The sequence below is a fragment of the Helianthus annuus genome, chromosome 3 (genome assembly GCF_002127325.2).
Source record: "Helianthus annuus cultivar XRQ/B chromosome 3, HanXRQr2.0-SUNRISE, whole genome shotgun sequence".
Classification (NCBI taxonomy): domain Eukaryota; kingdom Viridiplantae; phylum Streptophyta; class Magnoliopsida; order Asterales; family Asteraceae; genus Helianthus; species Helianthus annuus.
In genome coordinates, this window is record NC_035435.2 from 53,015,108 (window position 1) to 53,034,689 (window position 19,582).

General features: G+C 36.4%; 1 protein-coding gene across 2 annotated transcripts; it reads right to left on the reverse strand.

The window, feature by feature from the left end:
• Nucleotides 1-6,796: 6,796 nt before the first annotated feature.
• Nucleotides 6,797-17,511, reverse strand: LOC110928876 (F-box/LRR-repeat protein 15). Of its 2 annotated transcripts, none has more exons than XM_022171931.2 (18): nt 17,363-17,511; nt 16,767-17,182; nt 15,344-15,578; nt 15,103-15,235; nt 14,820-14,919; nt 14,554-14,751; nt 13,307-13,577; nt 13,124-13,222; nt 12,944-13,032; nt 12,312-12,411; nt 12,060-12,236; nt 11,821-11,973; nt 9,802-9,962; nt 9,342-9,540; nt 8,136-8,560; nt 7,979-8,042; nt 7,412-7,498; nt 6,797-7,122 (listed from the first exon to the last, which is right to left on the reverse strand). In XM_022171931.2, the coding sequence occupies exons 2-18, from the start codon at nt 17,087-17,089 to the stop codon at nt 7,042-7,044; spliced, it is 2,895 nt and encodes a 964-aa protein (XP_022027623.1). In that variant the 5' UTR covers nt 17,090-17,182; nt 17,363-17,511; the 3' UTR covers nt 6,797-7,041. The 2 variants fall into 2 exon arrangements, with proteins under 2 accessions (XP_022027623.1, XP_022027624.1); XM_022171932.2 differs by having other exon boundaries at nt 16,767-17,119; nt 17,363-17,478.
• Nucleotides 17,512-19,582: the final 2,071 nt, after the last annotated feature.

Consider the following 19,582-nt stretch of genomic DNA (forward strand, 5'->3'; position numbering starts at 1 on the left):
GTGGTTCTTCACTCCTTGTACTGGAAGGAGCTCGCGTGTTCGAAGGCCCAGCTTCGTGATCATTGTGAGTAATGATTGTTCCTCTGCCTCTTCCTCTTCCTCCTCTTCCTCGTCTGATTGCAGGTGGCATTTTTCCTGCTTTTAAAACTTTAAATAACAATAAACAATAAAAAGACAAACTGGAATAACGAATTCGAATTTGTCTTATGTTCTTGTCTAGACTCAAGTATGTGCAATTGTGTCATTGAGATTAAACACCTAAGGATAGTGTTTAATTCACTCAACGTTGGCTCTGATACCAACCTGTCACACCCCGATTTCCACGTGTATCACCGGTGGGCCCGGTGGGGGATTACCGTGACGTAGTTGGCAACAATATAGTTAAACCATACAATTATATGAATGCACAGCGGAAGCAATAAGATAATATATTTCAACTTTAAGTGTAATATCAATGTATCACCATTGTTGAAATAATAATCCACAGGGGATCAAATAGAAATAACAAAAGTGTTCTTCAACAGACTTCAGGCATCTTAAGCTTGCGAGGCTTCTAATGATGCTAAGGAGAAATCCCAGCCAATTACGCCTAGTACCTGCATTTAGTCTTTTTGGGGAAAATACGTCAGTTTACACTGGTAAATACGTTCAACATACACTTTTGTAAAAATGTTTATTAAAAATGGTTTAAATGCTCAAGGCACAAACTCTTTATAACTTGGGATAATTTATAATCAAATCTTGTAAAGAATTACATGTTACTATGTGTTCGGTCGCCCGAGTCATATCGGGTTAAAGATTAATAGACACACCACATAGTATAAAACCGTGGTGGGTAACCAACGGCTACACTTTTATAATTATAGACATAATGCCGGGTGTACGCCTACACCGGGATGTCAAGGTCGTGGCCATTCGTAAATGCTGCCAAGGATATCCGGGACATGGTCATTAAGCCCCCAAAGGCGTTAAGCCAACAAAACAAGTTTTTAAACGGGTCACATTGATAATACCCAACTACAAATGAGATGGGGTCAATTGCCCGACCAAGCAGTATTTTAGATACCGTAACCCAAGCCCGTATAACGGAAAATAAGTTAAAAGTATTTACCTTTACAAGTATAATCCTTAATTGAATAAATCACAGATAGCTTTTACTGGTCTCCTATTCTGGAACGAAGGTTTTAAAATAACCTATTAGAATCCTAACGGGTCTTTATATTTGCCGTAGCTTAGACCGGTTAGTTTAAAGTATAGTTACGGTTTAATCGCGTGAAAGGCGAAAACCGTGAATGGAGTGTGATTTCGACCCAACAAGTTTGAAGACTTGTTTTATATGGGTATAATAATCATACTCTGGATTTTGGGGTCCAAACAATATGGTTTGACCCGTTTCGGCTAACTTATGTAAACTAGTTACATAAGCCGAACCGTGCGCGCTAAAAGCGCAACGGGTAACCGTAGGAGTCCTACACTGATTTCCTAAGTCAATATGCCTTAAAGAGGTTGTGGTATCAGTAGGATACCTTCCGTAATGCCCGTAACGAGTTTAAGTTCATATTATGCCCCGTAGGGGTATTTTGGTCCTTTTAAAGATTATAAAAGAGGTTTTAGAGTTCTACAGGAAATCTGAGTTTCCCGAACAGTTTATAAAGTCTAAAATACTTTATTTATTATTTAAAATCAGTAGCAACTGGAATCGGGTCAAAAGACCTTGTAGAACTCAAGTTATGGCCGAAAAGGGTATATTCGGTATTTACCGAACCGTTGCCATAACCGTAGGTTATGAGCAGGTTAAAAATAATTAAAAATCCTTAAAAATCCCAAAATATTATTTTACAACAGTGAGTAAAAGGTTTGGTGTCGAAATCCGGGTTTAGATAGGCGTTATGCTAATTGCGCTATTTAATTACTAAAGTTTCGCAATTTGCGCTATTTAGCATAACTCATATTCTGGACCTCAGATCGACGTGAAATTTTAGGGACATGCTTAGAAATCAGTAACCAAGGTCATGATCCTTTCATATGTCCGAAATTCTCGTTTTAATTTAAAAAGGGCGTTACGGTCAACTTTTAAGCATTTAACGGAAATGTGTAAAAGACTCGGACAAACAACGAACCGGTCACAGAGGGTTATACCATCATGTAACCTGGTCCTAAGAGAGTCCTAAGGCATATCTAAATCAAACTTTAACGGGTCAGAACTGAAGTCAATGTGAAAGTCAAACTTTTGCGACTTTCGGCTCCGAACCGGGTCTAAACAGGAAATGGTCGGATCAAACAAGCTTAGACTAGTTTATATACTTATTGTCATGTTTTATGAGTGTTCAAACAGGTTACATATCGTCTACATTACAGATTATGCAAGAATTCGCAAAATGACATTTCTGTTGACTTTTTCTAAGCACGTTTGACTCGATATTTGAACTAGTTAGAGTGGGAATCATAGGGTGCCCTTTTAGGGGTTTAATGCCCACATGATTACCATCATATAACTGTCTTTGATTCGACAAACCACTGGACCATTCGTGATTTATCGCAAAGTCAATCGTTAATTACGACGGATTGACTTTTAGGCTAAACTAAGCGAAAACTAAGCCACAAAAGGGTTGGCATACTTACAGAAGCTTGGTGCACGATTTAGAATGCTAGAAGAAAGCTTGAGAGCTCCAAGAATGATCAGAAGGTAAGTTTTGAGGTGTGTTTTCACTTATGCACAATGTATGCCTTTTATAGTGAAAGAAGGGCCTCTAGATCATTACACATCAACCTACAATGGAGCATGGATGTTCAGCAGGTGGCCCTTGGTGCTAGGAGGCAAGTAGAGGCGCCCATGCTTCATTTATTGCATTTTTGATCGTTCACAACTTCAAACAACAAGTCTGTCCAAAGTTTCTGCATCTGGGACATTCACGCGGCCCGCATTAGATTTCATGCAGCTTGTACGCGGGCCGCATGAATCTTCATGTCAGACGCGTATTCACAGGTGGCTCGCGGCCCGCTTCAACTTAAATGTTTCCCTCAGGCGGGCCGCCTGGGGCCTGTTTTCAAAGATTTTTAAATCTTTTGTAATGATTAACCGAATCTTTGTAATTAATAACCTGACCTTTCGGGTTCGAAGGGGTAACTTTGCGATTTGGCCCTCGGTTAATTACAATTAGGGGCCTCGTGCCATTTACCCGCACTGTTAAGTCCCCGGTTATTTTAATTACTATCCGGAAAGCCTTAACTTTCATTGTTGACGCTTTTAACCCCTCTTGTACGAATTTGATCATAACTTTCTCGTTTTAAAACGGAACTTCGCGAAATTTATATAGTACATCCTAGTGAGCGTATTTTACTGTTACAAAGCCTCGGGTTCGTCAAGGGTCACTCAGAGGTATAAATTAAACATGTTGACACAATTAACCCCTGCAGCTTGTAATCTCTCACTTTCTTCCGCGTTTCGTTTCCGTACGATCCATGATTTATTCGTCTGAAAGTACGAGCATCGTTTAGGGTTACTATACAGTATATTTACTCTTTGTTGACATTTATAACCCTCGAATTTACATACTTTCAAGGTTTGTCAACTTTAATCCTTTATTTAATATTTAATGCCACGTGTTAACTCATGACACGTGTTAACACGTTATTGGACACAAAATTTCGAGGTGTTACAGGGGGTGTTTCTAAAAATCCTAAAAATTGCAAATAAATTAAATTAATCAACTAAATTAACTAACACGAACTAGCTTCAGATTTTACTCAGATGGTGAAGACACTACCTAGACTGGAATCCTGGTTTGCTTTAGTAATGATTTTTATTAGGATATTAATTATTATGGAACCGGGATCTTATAATCCTAAACCTTTCGAGATACCGAACAAGACCCTCGACACTTCTCAAAGAAACACTTACGGCACCCTAGAGGCTATTACGAACACCGGTTGGTTAGACTCCCTCACGGGACATCTAAGGGGTTTACGAAAGTACCCTACAAGATTTACTCCCTCACAGGACCTAAACCTAGGGTAGACTTGAGTTCTCGATTAGACTTGTTAGACAACAGTCAAAAGGGCTACTCCTTAAGAAGCTCCTACCTTACGATTTAATGACTTAGACCTAACAATAATCTCGCACCTCACAGCTATTGAGAATTAGTAGAACACTTAGATTTATTTAATTACCGAATATTACTTCTAAGGTTTGATGGCCACGTAACCCTAAAGATTATAAATTTATTCTGCTATATAGACACTCACCAAAATCTATAACCTAACATGACTCTATTATGTGATAAAGACCGTCACCAAGAATCATACAAAGCAATAAACAATTTTCAAGCATTTTAAGCATGCATATACATCTAATCAATAATCAAGTCGACTACTTTCGTAAACGAACCATAAATAATTATTTATCCATTATAAAAAATCAAAACTTTAGCAAAACCATTCATCCAAGTCTAGGTAGTTTCAAGTATTTAGCCAATCAAAGTCATGGAATACATCAAGAACAAAGTATTTTCAATCAAACGAAACATAATTAAAGTAAGAAATGAAGATAAAAGATACCCGAATTGCAGAATCTCGACAAGGATGACTTCCTAGGCTTCAAAGTTTCAACCGACAACTCCGAGATCTAAAAAATGCTTGCAAGAATACCCAAAATTCGTCCAAAAGCTTGCTGATTCGTAAGTTGTTTGCTGTTTGAAGTTAATGTTTATTTATAGTGTAACCCTGATCATCCAGCAAATTTGTGCCGACTTTCAACCCCGTCGCGCTACGTGACGGGAAAACCTATTGGTGGTCGCGCGACGTGACGGCATGAAATTGCAGAAATGATTATTATATTGTCGCGCTATGCCACGGTGAAGCCAGATCTTTGTCGCGTAGCCCCAAGGTCCAATTTCATCATAATTCTTCGATTTCCATTCCAGTTCAGCTACGTGACGATCCGATTCTCATTTCAGCTTCGTAGTTAGTGGATTATTCACCAATTTTCTTCACTTTCAGCACAAATGACCCAGAAACACAAAAAGTAACTGAAGTAATGAATTTCTAACTAAAAACTGAATTAAACTAAACGAAACATATACAAACTATACACGAATAAAGGATATATTTTACAATACATCACCCAACTATTTGCCATTGCCCACCAATAGTCCAAATTTAAAAAATAACCACGGTCTCCAATGGACACTGGCTAACAGAACCCTAACGCCGTTAGTTTCCGGTCGCTGGAAAAACGTTTTTGGCCAGAAAAAGGTTCCTAAATGTCCGATTTAAAGTTACAAAGACGTTTGGGACGAAAATCATAAATTTTCCATCTAAAAAGTTGAGTTTTGGGGCTAAAAAGAAGTTCTCCAGCGAAAAAAAGAGTTTTCCGGCGACCTCAATAATTGAGGCTTTTACTAGAAAAAAGTTTCTAAAGGTCCATAATAAGGTTACAGAGAGGTTTGGGACGAAAAGGTTGAGTTATCCGGCTAAAAATGAGTTTTCCGGCCAAAAACGCTTTTCCGGCGACCAGAGACTAAAAACGTTGGGGTTCTGTTAGGGGCTGTTTGTTTACCTCTTAATGAGGCACTTAATGGTTTAGACCTCTTACTGGTTCAGCACTTAATGGTTTAGACTGTTTGTTTAACGAGGAGATGTCTGAATGGTTCAGACATTTGCCTCTGAATGGTTAAGCATTATACAGAGTCTGAATGGTTAAGACCTCTAATCTGAATTTTTCAGACATTTGTCTGTGAACGGTTAAGCATTATACAGACTCTTAATGGTTAAGACCTCTTACTAGTTCAGCACTTAATGGTTCAGACCTCTTACTGGTTCAGCACTTAACAATTCAAATGTTGTCAAATAGCCCCTTAGTCATGTTACACTAGAGACCAATATATTAATAGTTGGGACTATCAATGGTTATTTTTGAAGTTGAGACTGTTGACGGCCAACATGAGAAATAGTTGAGATTATTAAAATCCAATATTCCTTATTTTTTTACAATCATATTTGGATAATGGATAAAGAAAGAAGATTTCCCTACTGGTATCCATCATGTTCGCAACTTCGGCTACCCATCATTCCCTTGTCAATTGTCCGGGTTTTTTTCGACACCTCACTGGAGGCCAATATATTAATAGTTGGGACTGGCAATGGTTATTTTTGAATTTGGGACTGTTTGCGGCCAACGACAAAAATAGTTGAGATTAATTATTAAATCCAATATTCCTTATCTTTTTTACAATCATATATGGATAATGGATAAAGAAAGAAGATTTCCCTGCTGGTACCCATCATGTTCGCAACTTCAGGTACCCATCATTCCCTTGTCGATTGTCCGGGTTGTTGTCGAACACCTCTACACGTCCTTGGTAAGGGTGGCACCCCCAACCCCTAATATTGCCTCGTAGTTCCCAAGTCCGAAGCCGCAATACCACTTCGTGATCCCGAGTTTAATGCATAACGGGTGTTTAGCCCAAGGGTTCGCTTAGTGCATAGGTGTAAGAGAGGTCTCTTTGACACCTTTTATGAAAAAATCATTTGAATTAAAAGAGATCCCTTGTAACATAGCTAGCTATCTCTTATATATATTGACTAAATGAAATTTGTCTAAGATATTCAACCACATTCTCAATGAGGCTTGTACCCACTGTCTTAAATATGCAACAAGTAGTTCTGATATCATTCGACACCAGACCACTCTTACTCCAACTTTGTTTACTTTACCTACCACAAGTTCATTGTTTTGTTTACGCTTATACGAGTAAAGACAAGTTACACTCTCTCATCTACAGCTAAACAACCAAAATGTGTATCAGCAGCTCATCAATTTTATGATTAACAGGACAAGCGGTTTACAAGCACTAGGCACCTTATCGTTGCAAATACACTCGAAACGTTCAATACAGACAGATTCCAAAGTACACGAAAAAGAGCAAAAAAACAAAACACCAAAACATATCCATACATCTACAACTGAAATGTAAAGCTTCATGTTCTTGATGGGCAAACAAGGAGCCATGGCTCGGTTTTAGCCAATGATGCATGATTAGATCAAACTGGCACCAAGCTGTTGAATATACGTTTCAAGCTCGGGCATGCGGTCCGCAATCTCCCCATGCTCAGTGGGCTTATCTGTTGGTATTCCAAAAAGAAAAAGGGTTACAATGAAACTAACTAATAATCTTAACAAAGTGACATTTGCTTATATCAATACTATAAATTTCATTATGCAAGTCCCATATTTATTCCTGGATAAGATGGTAAAACGAATCGGGAACAGTTTCCGTCTGCTTTTGTCAGATTTAACAAAAGAATACACGCATATAAAGTATGATTACGAAACTATTTTATTAGAATAATACCAAAATATCATTAAATTGATGATAATAATAACAACATAGGATTTGATTCAATGACTTGCCTTTGGACAGAAGCGAACATCAAGAGTCTCGAGCATGTTGCAATGTGATATGGCAGATTCAACCACTTCTTCGCCAATATTGCAAGACTATTTGACACAGAACATACACAAAAAGTTGTTATGACAGATAGAAGTCAACATTTGATTAAATTAAGACAGAGAAAACAGGAAATTAATATATATATAGAGAGAGAGAGAGGAAGGTTAACGTACATTACGGCTTAACGTACATCACGTACGACAGGTAATTACGCACGTTCATTTTAAAATCACGCACGTTATAACTCAAAAATCCAAAATCACACATGTTGAAACACAATAATCACGCATATTGAAAACATTAATCACGCATGTTATAGAACAAATCACGCACGTTGTTGTACGTTAAGCAGTAATGTACGATATACTTTCTCTCTCTCTCTCTCTCTCTATATATATATATATATATATATATATATATAGTTTGTCTTTTCCCATTACAGAAGATATACATTTTGTCCACATGTTCGTCTAGTTTGTCACCATTGAGGGGCATTTTACTATGACTTGCATGACACGAATGCATACCTGCAAGAAGAGGGTAGTCAATCTTGGACACTCTAGCTTCAAACTTTCCAACGAGCAGCAGTTACTGAAGTAATAAACAAATAATATAAATAAATAAACATCTTTAACATGATTTATGTCAATAAACCACAAATAAACAACACCAAAAAGCCATTACCTTAAATTGAGAAAACACAAATTAGAGCATGCCAAATCAACATCTTTTAAATTGGCAGATAACGAAAGATTCAACGATGAGAGATGAGAAAAACGCGCCAATCGAGGGATGATTACTTTCTTAGTATTAGGACAACCCACACAGTTGAGATTTTGTAGCAGAAGATGAGGCTGGCTGTCAATGTCAACGTCAAGGTTAAAATCATGGTCATTGGTCAAATTCCAGTTCATGTCATTCATGTTGACACATCCGTTCAAGTTGAGATGAGTTAAATGAGTACAGCAAGCAATAAGCTCTTGTATAGCAGAATGGCATAGAGTTCCGTACGATAAGTCCAACTCAAGGAGAGCGGGAAGAGCATCATCTTTGTATAAAGGTTCCAGTGATGAATCGGTAAGATACTTGCATGCTTGCAATTTTAAAACCTTTATGATTAAAAAAAGAATCAGTTTCGATCAATTTAGATACTAAAACTCGTTTGCATATACATATTAATGCTTTTTTATTAATTTTAAACGTTCAGCGAACACTTTGTAAACCATTTGGCGGGAAGTTCGTTTGTGTTCGTTCGTTTAATAAATGAAAGAACACGAACAAGAAATTTTGTTCGTTTAGTTAAACGAACGAACATGATTAGAGGTCACGTTCATTTTTTAAGTTCGTGAATGTGTAATGTGTTCGTTTGGGTTGGATAGTTCATTGGGGCTTTAATTTTTTATACTATATTTAAATACTTCAAAGTTTCCACTAGTAAAATATTTAATAAATATTGGTGTATTGTATTTTTTTAAAATTTAATTTTATAAATTTCAGATTAGTTTGCTATGGGTGGATCTACGTAATATTTGTGATGAAAGATGCTAATTTCATTCAAAATTCAATACATGTTCCTTTTTGTTGTGTTCGTTTGTGTTTATGAACGTTCGTTTGTGCTCTCATGAACGTTCGTTTGTGCTCATGAATGTTCGTTACCTAAATTTAACGAACAAATACAAACGAAAGCGGACACGTTCATTTCCTTAATGAACAAACACTTATAGAAAATCTTGTTCAGTAAGTGTTCATGAACACCTAATTTCCTTAACGAACGAACACGAACAAGCCTTACTGGTTACTCCAAGGCTTGGGTTAGACAGAGAATATAAAATAATGTATACTAGTAACAGCAAAAAGATTTTGAAATGACGTAAAAAATAGCAGTTATACCTTTAACTTCAAACAGGAATCGAAAACGGGCTGCAGGTCCAGCAAAAAGGTGTAGGAAAGATCCAGTAAAGTTAAATTCGGAAGGTAACGCAGAGACATGAGTCCATCGGAACCAATGGATGGGCATGACATCAATATTAATGACTCGATCAACGGGCATGAAGCTGTAGTAGTTGATAAGAAATCATCCTTTAATTGGCTGCAACAGAACGTTTAAAGTTAGTATCACATTTAACGAGAAGACAAAAAGTAGTGTAAAATAGTACAAGTTGAAAAACCTTGACTTTATCTAATTTTTAGAAATGCTAATAGATAACAAATGGGTTTATTATGGTTACAAAAAACAATATTATTACGATAAATTTTCTATAGAAAAAATTTACGAGGCTGTATACATTTAAAATAGATTGTGGGCGACATTAAACCCGTTTGACCAGTTTAAGTAAACGGAATAACTGACCTGCAAAATGAAGCATCGAGAGATTTTAATAAAGGGCAATTGATTAGTGACTGTGATAAAACACCGCATCCCTTCAGCTCAAGCTGGACCATACTTGGTGCATCAATATTGAGTACATTAAGTTTAGGACAGATTCCCAAATTAAGAGATGAAAGTCCAACCTAACAAAGAAAAAAATGCATTTTATTTTCAACCAGATATCTCATACCGTTAAGATACTACAAATAATGTCATTTCACGGACTTCAGCGTTATTTCTTTTTATTATTGCAAGTTGTAACTAGGACTTGATTTACATTACTCAAGCGTGTAGAAGCGAAGTTATTAATCAAAAACTACACGGACCGATTGAAAAACTATAAGTTAAGGTTTGAGGATAATTCAAGAGACAAGACGGTAAAAATGGGACTCACCAAATTTACAAATATATTCTTTTATCACTTTTCTATGAGCATCAAAAAACTGCTTCACTATTTGTTACATAAATAAAACAAGGGGAATTGGCCTGTAATAATCCCACATAGACCTTATTGGCCATTAATAATCCCACCTCAGAATATTCCCCCCACCAGTCCCACCTTTCACCTATTTTTCCTACAATGGTCCCCCGTTAAAAAAAATTAACGGAGTTAAGCTTTTTTCCAAATTACAAACAGATTTTTAGGGCTTTTGATTAGAACGACGATACGAGTCCATTGATATAAAACTTGCCTCGAAACGGTGCTCCAAACGATGAAAATTGTGCTTCAATTCGGGTGTTTAAATTTCCAATTAACCAAAATCAAGTCACTTGGAGCACCATTTCGAAGTAAGTTTTACATCAATGGACTCGTATCATCGTTCTGATCAAAAGCCCTAAAAAATCTATTTGTAATTTGGAAAAAAGCTTAACTCCGTTAAGTTTTTTTAACGGGGGACCATTGTAGGAAAAAAGGTGAAAGGTGGGACTGGCGGGGGAAATATTCTGAGGTGGGATTATTAATAGCCAATAAGGTCTAGGTGAGATTATTACAGGCTAATTCCCCATAAAACAATTCAAGTGAACATTAGATATTTTAAAATGTAATTTATTTAGTGCTATATCTCAATTTAATTAATTAAAAAATAATAATTACATGACTATTTTTGTCAATATTAAACAGTTTAACTTCATCCAAGTATCTATGTATGCAAACAAAACGACAAATGCCATTTTTAAACCAATCAAATAAACAACTATTGTAATTGTTAACTAAGAAGTGGAAAGGAACAGTTTGCTAGTTTTATTTTAGTATGTTACAAGCTTAAAATAAAAGAATACCATTTGTGTTATTTATCAGGTATTGGTATGTTTATGCAATTTCTATTATATACTATTCATTAATTCAGTGGCCCGTGGGCATCATGTGAATCATAATCTTTTTATAAAGGCGAATGTGTGTACCATATACCATAACCGCTACGCTTTAAATACTTTTGCACTCAGTAAGATAGATACAACAAAAAATGATGTAAATGAAGCAAATAACAATGGACATTATGAAAGAGGCCTAAATCAATCATGAACTATGCAGTTAATGAGGTCCCAAATCAAATATCGGTCAAGGCCGATATTTGAGATGCAGGTTATCGCGGTGAGATATTGGTAATTTTAATATCATGCAGAATTTATAATATATATATATATACACACACACACACATATATAGAACATAACACATATATAATACTAATAGTAACAATAATAATAATAATAGTAATAATAATAATAATAAAAGTCAAAACTCAAAAGTGTGAATATTTGAAACATGATCTAATCGTAAGCCATGGAATCTTCCTCTGAGTCCACATCAATCACAGAGCATCCAATATAATGGTCAATACCGCTGATAATATCGGAACGTATATTTTGTAAAGGGCCGATAACCGATATACAAAAACATAACTGGGAAACATGTGGATGTTGACTAAATTACTGAAAATATTGCAATGAAGCAGCATAAAGCCATAAACAAAAGAGATGTGTGATTTGTTTACTTACAGGACAAAAGGTTGCGTTTTCAAGATGATCACATCCATCCAAAGTGACTTGCTCAAGATTAGGGCAAGTGAGTTCAAGAGAAGTAATAGCACGGCAACCAGCAAACGAAAGACTTCTTACAGAACCGCTGCTAAAAACCACAGTCGTCAACCTCTGAACCAATAAACAAAATATCCAATAATCAGTTGTTTGTTTTTTTAACAGCTATAAGTTATAAGCATCAGTAGTACATCACTAACCTCGCAGTTATCAAGAATTAAAGATTTAAGCAAGGGGCATCCGCATCCACTGCGATCACTAAAAACCTCAAATATGGAATTTGTCAGAGATTCACAATCTGTTAGGTCCACTTCTTGTAAACATTCACAGTGTAGCTCTAATGTCGTTAAGCTTTCCTGTTTCTGCAGAATTAATTGCTGCATACACCCAACGTAAAGCACATCTAAAATTAGGAACCCAATGAACCGAGATAATTATGATTTACGACATACTTGTAGTGAGCTTGATGTGATGTTGATTCTCTGGAGTAAAGGACAATTCGAGATTCTAATGGAAGATAATACCATGCTCCGTAAACTCACGTCCACAAGTCTGCAACCAGATCAATATCAGAAATTATTAATTCTCACATGTTGTCAAAGATTAGAATGCCATATTCGTCCGTGAGGTTTGGCCAGTTTTGCGACTTTCGTCCAAAGGTTTGTTTTTTCCGCATCTGGATCCAAAAGGTTTGAAATCTGGCCATTTTCACCCGGCTCGATAAGTCCATCCACTTTTCTCCGTTAAGACAGACAGGGGTATTTTCGTTTTTTTGTAAACTTAAGCGCATTTTCATCTTTTTTGAACACTTGTACATAAAGTGAAAAAGACCAAATTGCCCTTTAAGTTAACAAAAGAGAAAATACCCCTGACTTAACGGAGAAAAATGGAAGGAGTTAACGAGCCGGATGAAAATGGCAAGATTTCAAACCTTGTGGATCCAGATGCGGAAAAACAAACTTTTAGACGAAAATCGCAAAACTGGCCAAACCTCAGGGGTGAAAAAGGCATCTTACTCGAGATTAAACTAAAAATATATTAATAGTTCTCTTTATAATTGATGTTTTGATGTATAGTACTGTACTTGCGACAGTGTACGAGTCTGATATTTCGCAGGTGAGAAAGATCCAAGAAGACTGATGTCAATAAGCTGCAGTTATCGAGCTCCAAAACCTGTAGCGGGGATCATGAAAAACACTGAAAAGGGTAAATGGGAAAAAATGTTGGCTGTAAATTTTGAGAGGCAAAAAAAGACGGTTCAAACCTCCAACACATAACTATAAGATATAGCAGCTATAGAAGCAGAGGTAATGCCTTCACAACTATGAAGCTTGAGAACGGTCAGCATTGGCAGCCTTACAGACTAAAAAAATACCAATAAAGAAGGATTACGATTATGTAAATAATATCATACGAATAACTGTATAAACCCATAATAAATATATACCTCAAGTGAGATGTTTGGGCAGTAGGAGGCATTTAGAATATGAAGATTCTCACAAATCAGTGATATTTCACGTAATGTTTCATCACTAACACACGAACAGTTTGACATGTCTAAGGACTCCAAGAGCGGACATGATGTGGCTGCTGACCGTACTGCAGCATCTAGAAGCTTATGACAAGATGCTATATCGAGATCGCGTAAAAGAGGGCAGTTCAGGACAGCATGTGCCATGCTACTTCGCTTCAAGGATAAAGTCTCAAGTTCGGGACACCTGTAAAAGATAAAAAAAAAATTATTTCTATAGCAAAACTTAGAGGTGTCAAAATGGCAGGCCATTCTATCATCTAAAGTGTTAGTTTTGCTATTTTTTTATTCACCCACTTTGGCATATTAGAGATAGAAAATAATCCAAATCAACCCGTTAATAAGTAAATACAATAAAAATCTATTTTCTTTAATAAAGCGATTTTGGAGGTTTTATGTATTCAAGTTACAGGTTCGGTGACTTTCAAAGTTCAAACCATTTGACCCGTTTCCTCTCCAATATTTTTATTTTTATTTTTACCCTGTTGACCCGTAAGAGATAAAACATAACCTCACCAGGTCGTACTTCGTAAACGAACGTTCATGAACTGTTCGTGAACTTGTTCAGAGGGAAGTTCGTTTATTTAATAAACAAACGAACGAACATGAAGTTCATGAACACACGTTATGTTTGTTCAATTACGTTCATTTATTTACATTTGTTTATGTTCATTCGTTTAAATATAAATACATATTTTATACAAATTTTAAACATAAAAGGAACTTTTAACTACTCATAAAAATATAACTAATTGGTAATCGGGCTATCTAATAATAAAAATGGGGTTTTCAATGGAATTAATGGTAATTAATCACTAATTTATATAAAAAGATTACTTTATGTTTAGTCAATTGTGTTCATTTATGTTCATTTGTGTTGTTTATTGTTTGTTAAATTATGTCCGTTTAAGTTTGTTTGTTTATGTTCGTGAACTGTTTGTTTGGGTTTTGAACGAACGAACATAAACAAACACAAACATGCGCATTTTTTCATAATAAACGAACATGAAAAAAAAATGTGTTTGTGTTCGGTTAAAGTTAAATGAACGAACACGAACATGCCTCTGTTTGTATTCGTTCTGTTCATTATTCGTAACAAATGGGTCAAACTTGCCACAGTCAGTAATGCAGCAATTTAGACCTCTTTTAAGCAGATACATCACCTGACAGAAATGCGGACCATGCGACATTTCACAATTTGAAGGTGTCTTAACCTATCATGGTATATGGGTATCTCTTGATGCCCGTTACCGAGAACAGCGTCAATCACAGTTAAACTATTTAACATGGTGCAATCAGTTAAAGCTTGGAAGAAGGGCTCCCCAAGTTGACCTTTTCCCAAAGTCAACATTGCAAGATTCCTGAAAACAGACGAATTTATCATCAATCAAAATAACCGAATGAATAGAAAGTAAAAGAAGGTCATTGCCTTAGTGAAGAAAGAGATTGCATAGCAAGCGTATGAATAGCAGGTGCGCCTTTTATGTTCACTCGAGTGGCGTTCGGATATCGACTACACATACTTTCGACTGCAATAAGACAAGACCAGTAAATTAGTTATATACTCTTATACAAATACATCAAAGTGATAATGTCAATATGTGATGGAATATTAATCTTACATAGATGCATATGAGTACATTTGAAAAACAACCCTTTCCCCTTGCCATGTTACATAATCAAACAAAATAAAATAATACGGAAAATCTTACATTGTTGTGGAGATATGTTTCGATTTTCAAAGTTTAAGAACCACCAGAAATCTTCGTGTGCACTGGCAGTGTGCCATTGCTTGCAAACCTTAGCAGCTTTACAAAGATTGATGTGGTCCAAGAAAGAAAAGACCTAAAAAAAATTCAAATTAGTTGACACTTACGCTAACAGAAATAAGTACTTCATACAAACAAAAAACACAGAAACAAGAAAAGCGAAGGAAATATTAAAAAAAATTACCATATGTAACAAGTCGTCGGTTAGATCCATTCGATTGTCACAATCATTTATCTCTGCAGACACCTGGTCATCTTCATTCACCTCACAACTAGTAGAGTCAACAAGGTGGTCCGTTTCTTCACCATCAGATACAGGCTGAAGGTACTGTGCAGCCATTCTTTCGTATTCTTCTTCACTTAAACCGAAAGGATTGCTTTCTTGAGCAGGCACTCGTACAAAAGGGGTATCACCTTCCCTACAAAGATGTTGACAACCGCCACACAAACCGACATAATGTTAATGACATTAAAGATAGTCACATTCAGCTTGCAACTTCTTTCAATTTATATTAGGATTGACACTAAAATGCTAAATATGCAGCCATGGCAGTCAGAAACAATAATCAAGAGGCACCACTGGCAATGAGATACACAATACAACAACAATAAAAGCATCTCCAACGGGAGATGATGTGTACAAGTCTAAAATCCAAACCATAATTTTAAATTGTGTGATGTGCTCCGATGCATTTGGTCCAAAATGCGCGATGCGAGTGCATCACGTATGCAATGCGCTCTTAATAAAAAATACTAAATTAATATTTATACATAACTAATAAAAAAATACTTGACTAAAACAACTGACGTGGTATAAAGATAAAAATTGTGCTTTTTGGTTCAAATCAAGCATGCTAAAATGTTTCTAGAGCCAAAAAAAGTGTTTAGGAACCATAATGGTCCAAATCAAGCATACTAGGATATTAATTACTGAAAAAACCCAACCCATTTCATTAAATCTGGGAAAAAAACATAACAAACAATGCTGCGTGCATCGGAGCGCATTATGCAAAATCGGCGCAATATTCTCGCATCACTAACGCAACGCGTCAGCTGTGGTGATGCGCTCTCATCAGCGCATCGGACGCATCACGCATTATGCGCGCAATTTAAAACCGAGATCCAAACATCATTTCCAAACCCACACGCCGTTGGAGGAGTTGGGCTTTTGTCGTCCGGCTTGGTTTAGTGGGGACCACACACACACATGAATTCTTTTTTTATTTGTTTTTTTTTTTTTTGTGTGTAAAAGTGGGGTGTGATGTGGAGGTTTGGAATGGTTTAGTGTTGGAGGAAAAAATAGGTTTGGAATGTTTGAGGTTTGGAATGATGTGGCGTGCTGGATTTTGGACTTTGACCACCATTGTGGATGCTCTAAAGCTTCTTCACCTCGCATTATAATTCTTGAAAAAAACGTCAAAACCATTTGAGATTTTAACCTTAACCTATCACATTTTGTTTCTTTTATCCAAAAAATATTAACTAATTCTTGAAAAAAAAAAAACCGTCAAAAACCATTTAAGATTTTAACCTTAATCAATCATATTTTAACAATAATCACAAAGCCTACCAAAACAAAAAAAAAGTTAACAGTAAGAAGGTCTCACATTGCCAAGGAATTAACTTTCGGCCGTTTACAATGACCGCCACGATCCAATCCCTCCATTTCAGAACCAGCAGCCAACGAAGACGAACCCAAATTCAAACCAACATCCAAATTAGAAGAACCCTCCTCTAAACTCCCCAATTGCATTTGAACATTTTCTCCATCATCACCCCCAAAATTACAAAACCCTAGCTCCTCATGTTTACCCTCATCCACATCATTAATTACCAACGTGCCCTCCTTCTCCATCACCACCTCTCTCTTATAATTATTATTATTATGTTCTTCTTCTTCCCCAAAACATAACCAACACCAAATCTTCATACAAAACCAAAAACCCCCAAATTCCTAACCCTAGGTCAAAATCCAACACATTTTGTCATGCAAATTGACCTAATTGCATAAATTATTGATACCCTAGGTACAAAAGTATAGATCAGTACTGAAATTAAAACAATTGGAAGCGAAAAAGGTGTGTAATCGAATAATACTAGGTGAATTTGGATATGGATTGATTTTGCAAGTATTTTTAGGGATTTGTTTGATTGTGAAACATGAAATGGTGAGTTTTTAGATTGGTATATGAGAGATTATTACCAGATGAGATGAGATGAGATCAGAGAGTGTTGTGATGCTTGTTCATCGTGCGGTTTGAGGGAGAGAGATTCTTTCTGTAAGCTGTTGTGAATAGTGATGAAGGTCAAGACACTTCGGTTACACTACTTTATATATTCTCTCTCTAAATATATACATACATACAAACTTCTTTTTAGAGTATAAACTGCGATTTTGGTCCCTGAGATTTGGTTATTTTACCACTTTAGTCTAAATTTGAAACCTGTTACATCTGGGTCTCTATGGTTTCATTTTTGTTGCCATTTTGTTCCAAAAATCAAATCAGGTCAGATTTCTAAAAAAAACCCTGTTATTTTGTCCTTTTCCTCATGGGCAAAATGATCATTTTCAAAAAAAAAAAAAAAAAAAACCATGTCTCCCTCTTCTCTCTCTCTTTATCTGCAGATCATCCCTAATCACAATTTAGATCTTCTTTCCTTCTCTCTCTCTTTCTCAAATCCACCACCACCCAAATCTACAATTCAAATCTGATAATCAAACCTGTGACGTAAATCTGGCTGAACATATCCCTAATCAAACCACAATTCAGATCTGATAATCAAACCTGTGACGTAAATCTGCTGAACAAAATCATCATCGATTTTCACAGGTCTCAAATTTTACCATCGATTTTCACAGATTTGGTAACATTTGAGAAGAAAACGAAATCGGAAAACCCTTCGGTGAAGCTTTGCGGTGAAACGTCCGGTGATTGTGAGTCTGTGACGGTCTTGGATATGTGGAAACCCTGATTAAGCTGGTGAAACATCTGATAGGGATGGAGGAATGGAATGTGCAGCTTGTGAAACGTTCGGTGACGGTTTGTGGTGATATTGATGGACAATTTTATGACCTGATTAAGCTGTTTTGGATAGGTGGAAGCCCTCCGATTTTGGTGGCTCTTGGTGGTGTTGTTCAGGAGAGAGGGGGGATGTCGGCGGGTTGGTGTGGTGTTCTTGAGAGAGAGGGAGAATGTGACAACCCTCACCAAACCAAACCAGGTATCCGTACAAATTAATTAATATTTAAATGATGCTTAATTACTGTGCTTGCTTACAGTTGTGAATAAACTGCTACATGATTTCTGATATATATAAAACCATGCATCATACTTTATTAACTGTCACTCCATTATTTACAAATAGAACTACAGTGACAAACTTGATGCATAAAAAGCACAGTAGTACAATGAACGGATAACCCATTAAACATGCTGATATAGCCAGCATCAGACAGACACTGTCTCTAAGGCCAGTATGAGCCGGGAATAGTTTACTACACTAGTAGGAAGTGTAGGGAAGTGAGGATTGTAGAACTGCGTCACTAGGTGATAGTTATAGTGACCGGATGTGCCAAAAATATGATTTAAACACAAATTCTGCACTTTATTCACAAAATTCAGCATTGTATTTAACTAGTAAAGTGCACAAACATGGGAAAATAACACTAGACACTTTCCAAAGTGTCGGGAATTCTTTGTGTCACTAAAAATAATATTAAAGACACTTTAAATGCTTATTAAGCACTTTAACGGATCATTATCCAACCAAACAACCGGACTTTACCCGGAACATAAAAATATTGTCAACGACACTATTTTCCCTTTTCTGAGCCAGTTAGGGTCCCTGAATACCCTAACACCCGGTACAAAACACCACACACTAGTAATAATCAAACTTCCTAATTAAACTAACTAGTTACCTAACTATCAAGTTGGAAACAACCCATTTACCCCCCCCCCCCCCAATGAACCGAATCGGTCCCAAGAGGACACCACCCACAAATATTTTGAATATTTTATTAATCCATGCTTAATATCATGGAGACATAATATCTAGTGGTTAATGAATGTGGATGGATTATAAATAACACCATAGGATTATTACATTCACATAACCAACCAACAAAAATTTCATCTTTCTCTCCCTCTCTAAGATATCCTCGGCCGAACACACACACCCATATCCACTCACTTTCAAGTTTTGATCAAGGCATTCCAAATACATACAAAGGTGAAGGATCACATATAAGGAGGCTCGGTGCTTGCGGAATCACAAGGACCTCTCTACGACGCTATTATCCACCTATTTTTCGCCTAGATTCTTCCCTAGCCTTGAGCTAGTTGTAAGTGATTCTAAACACCCTCTCGATCTTGTTTGAAGTGGTTAATAAGAGATTTAACGGGTAAAAATTATAAACACT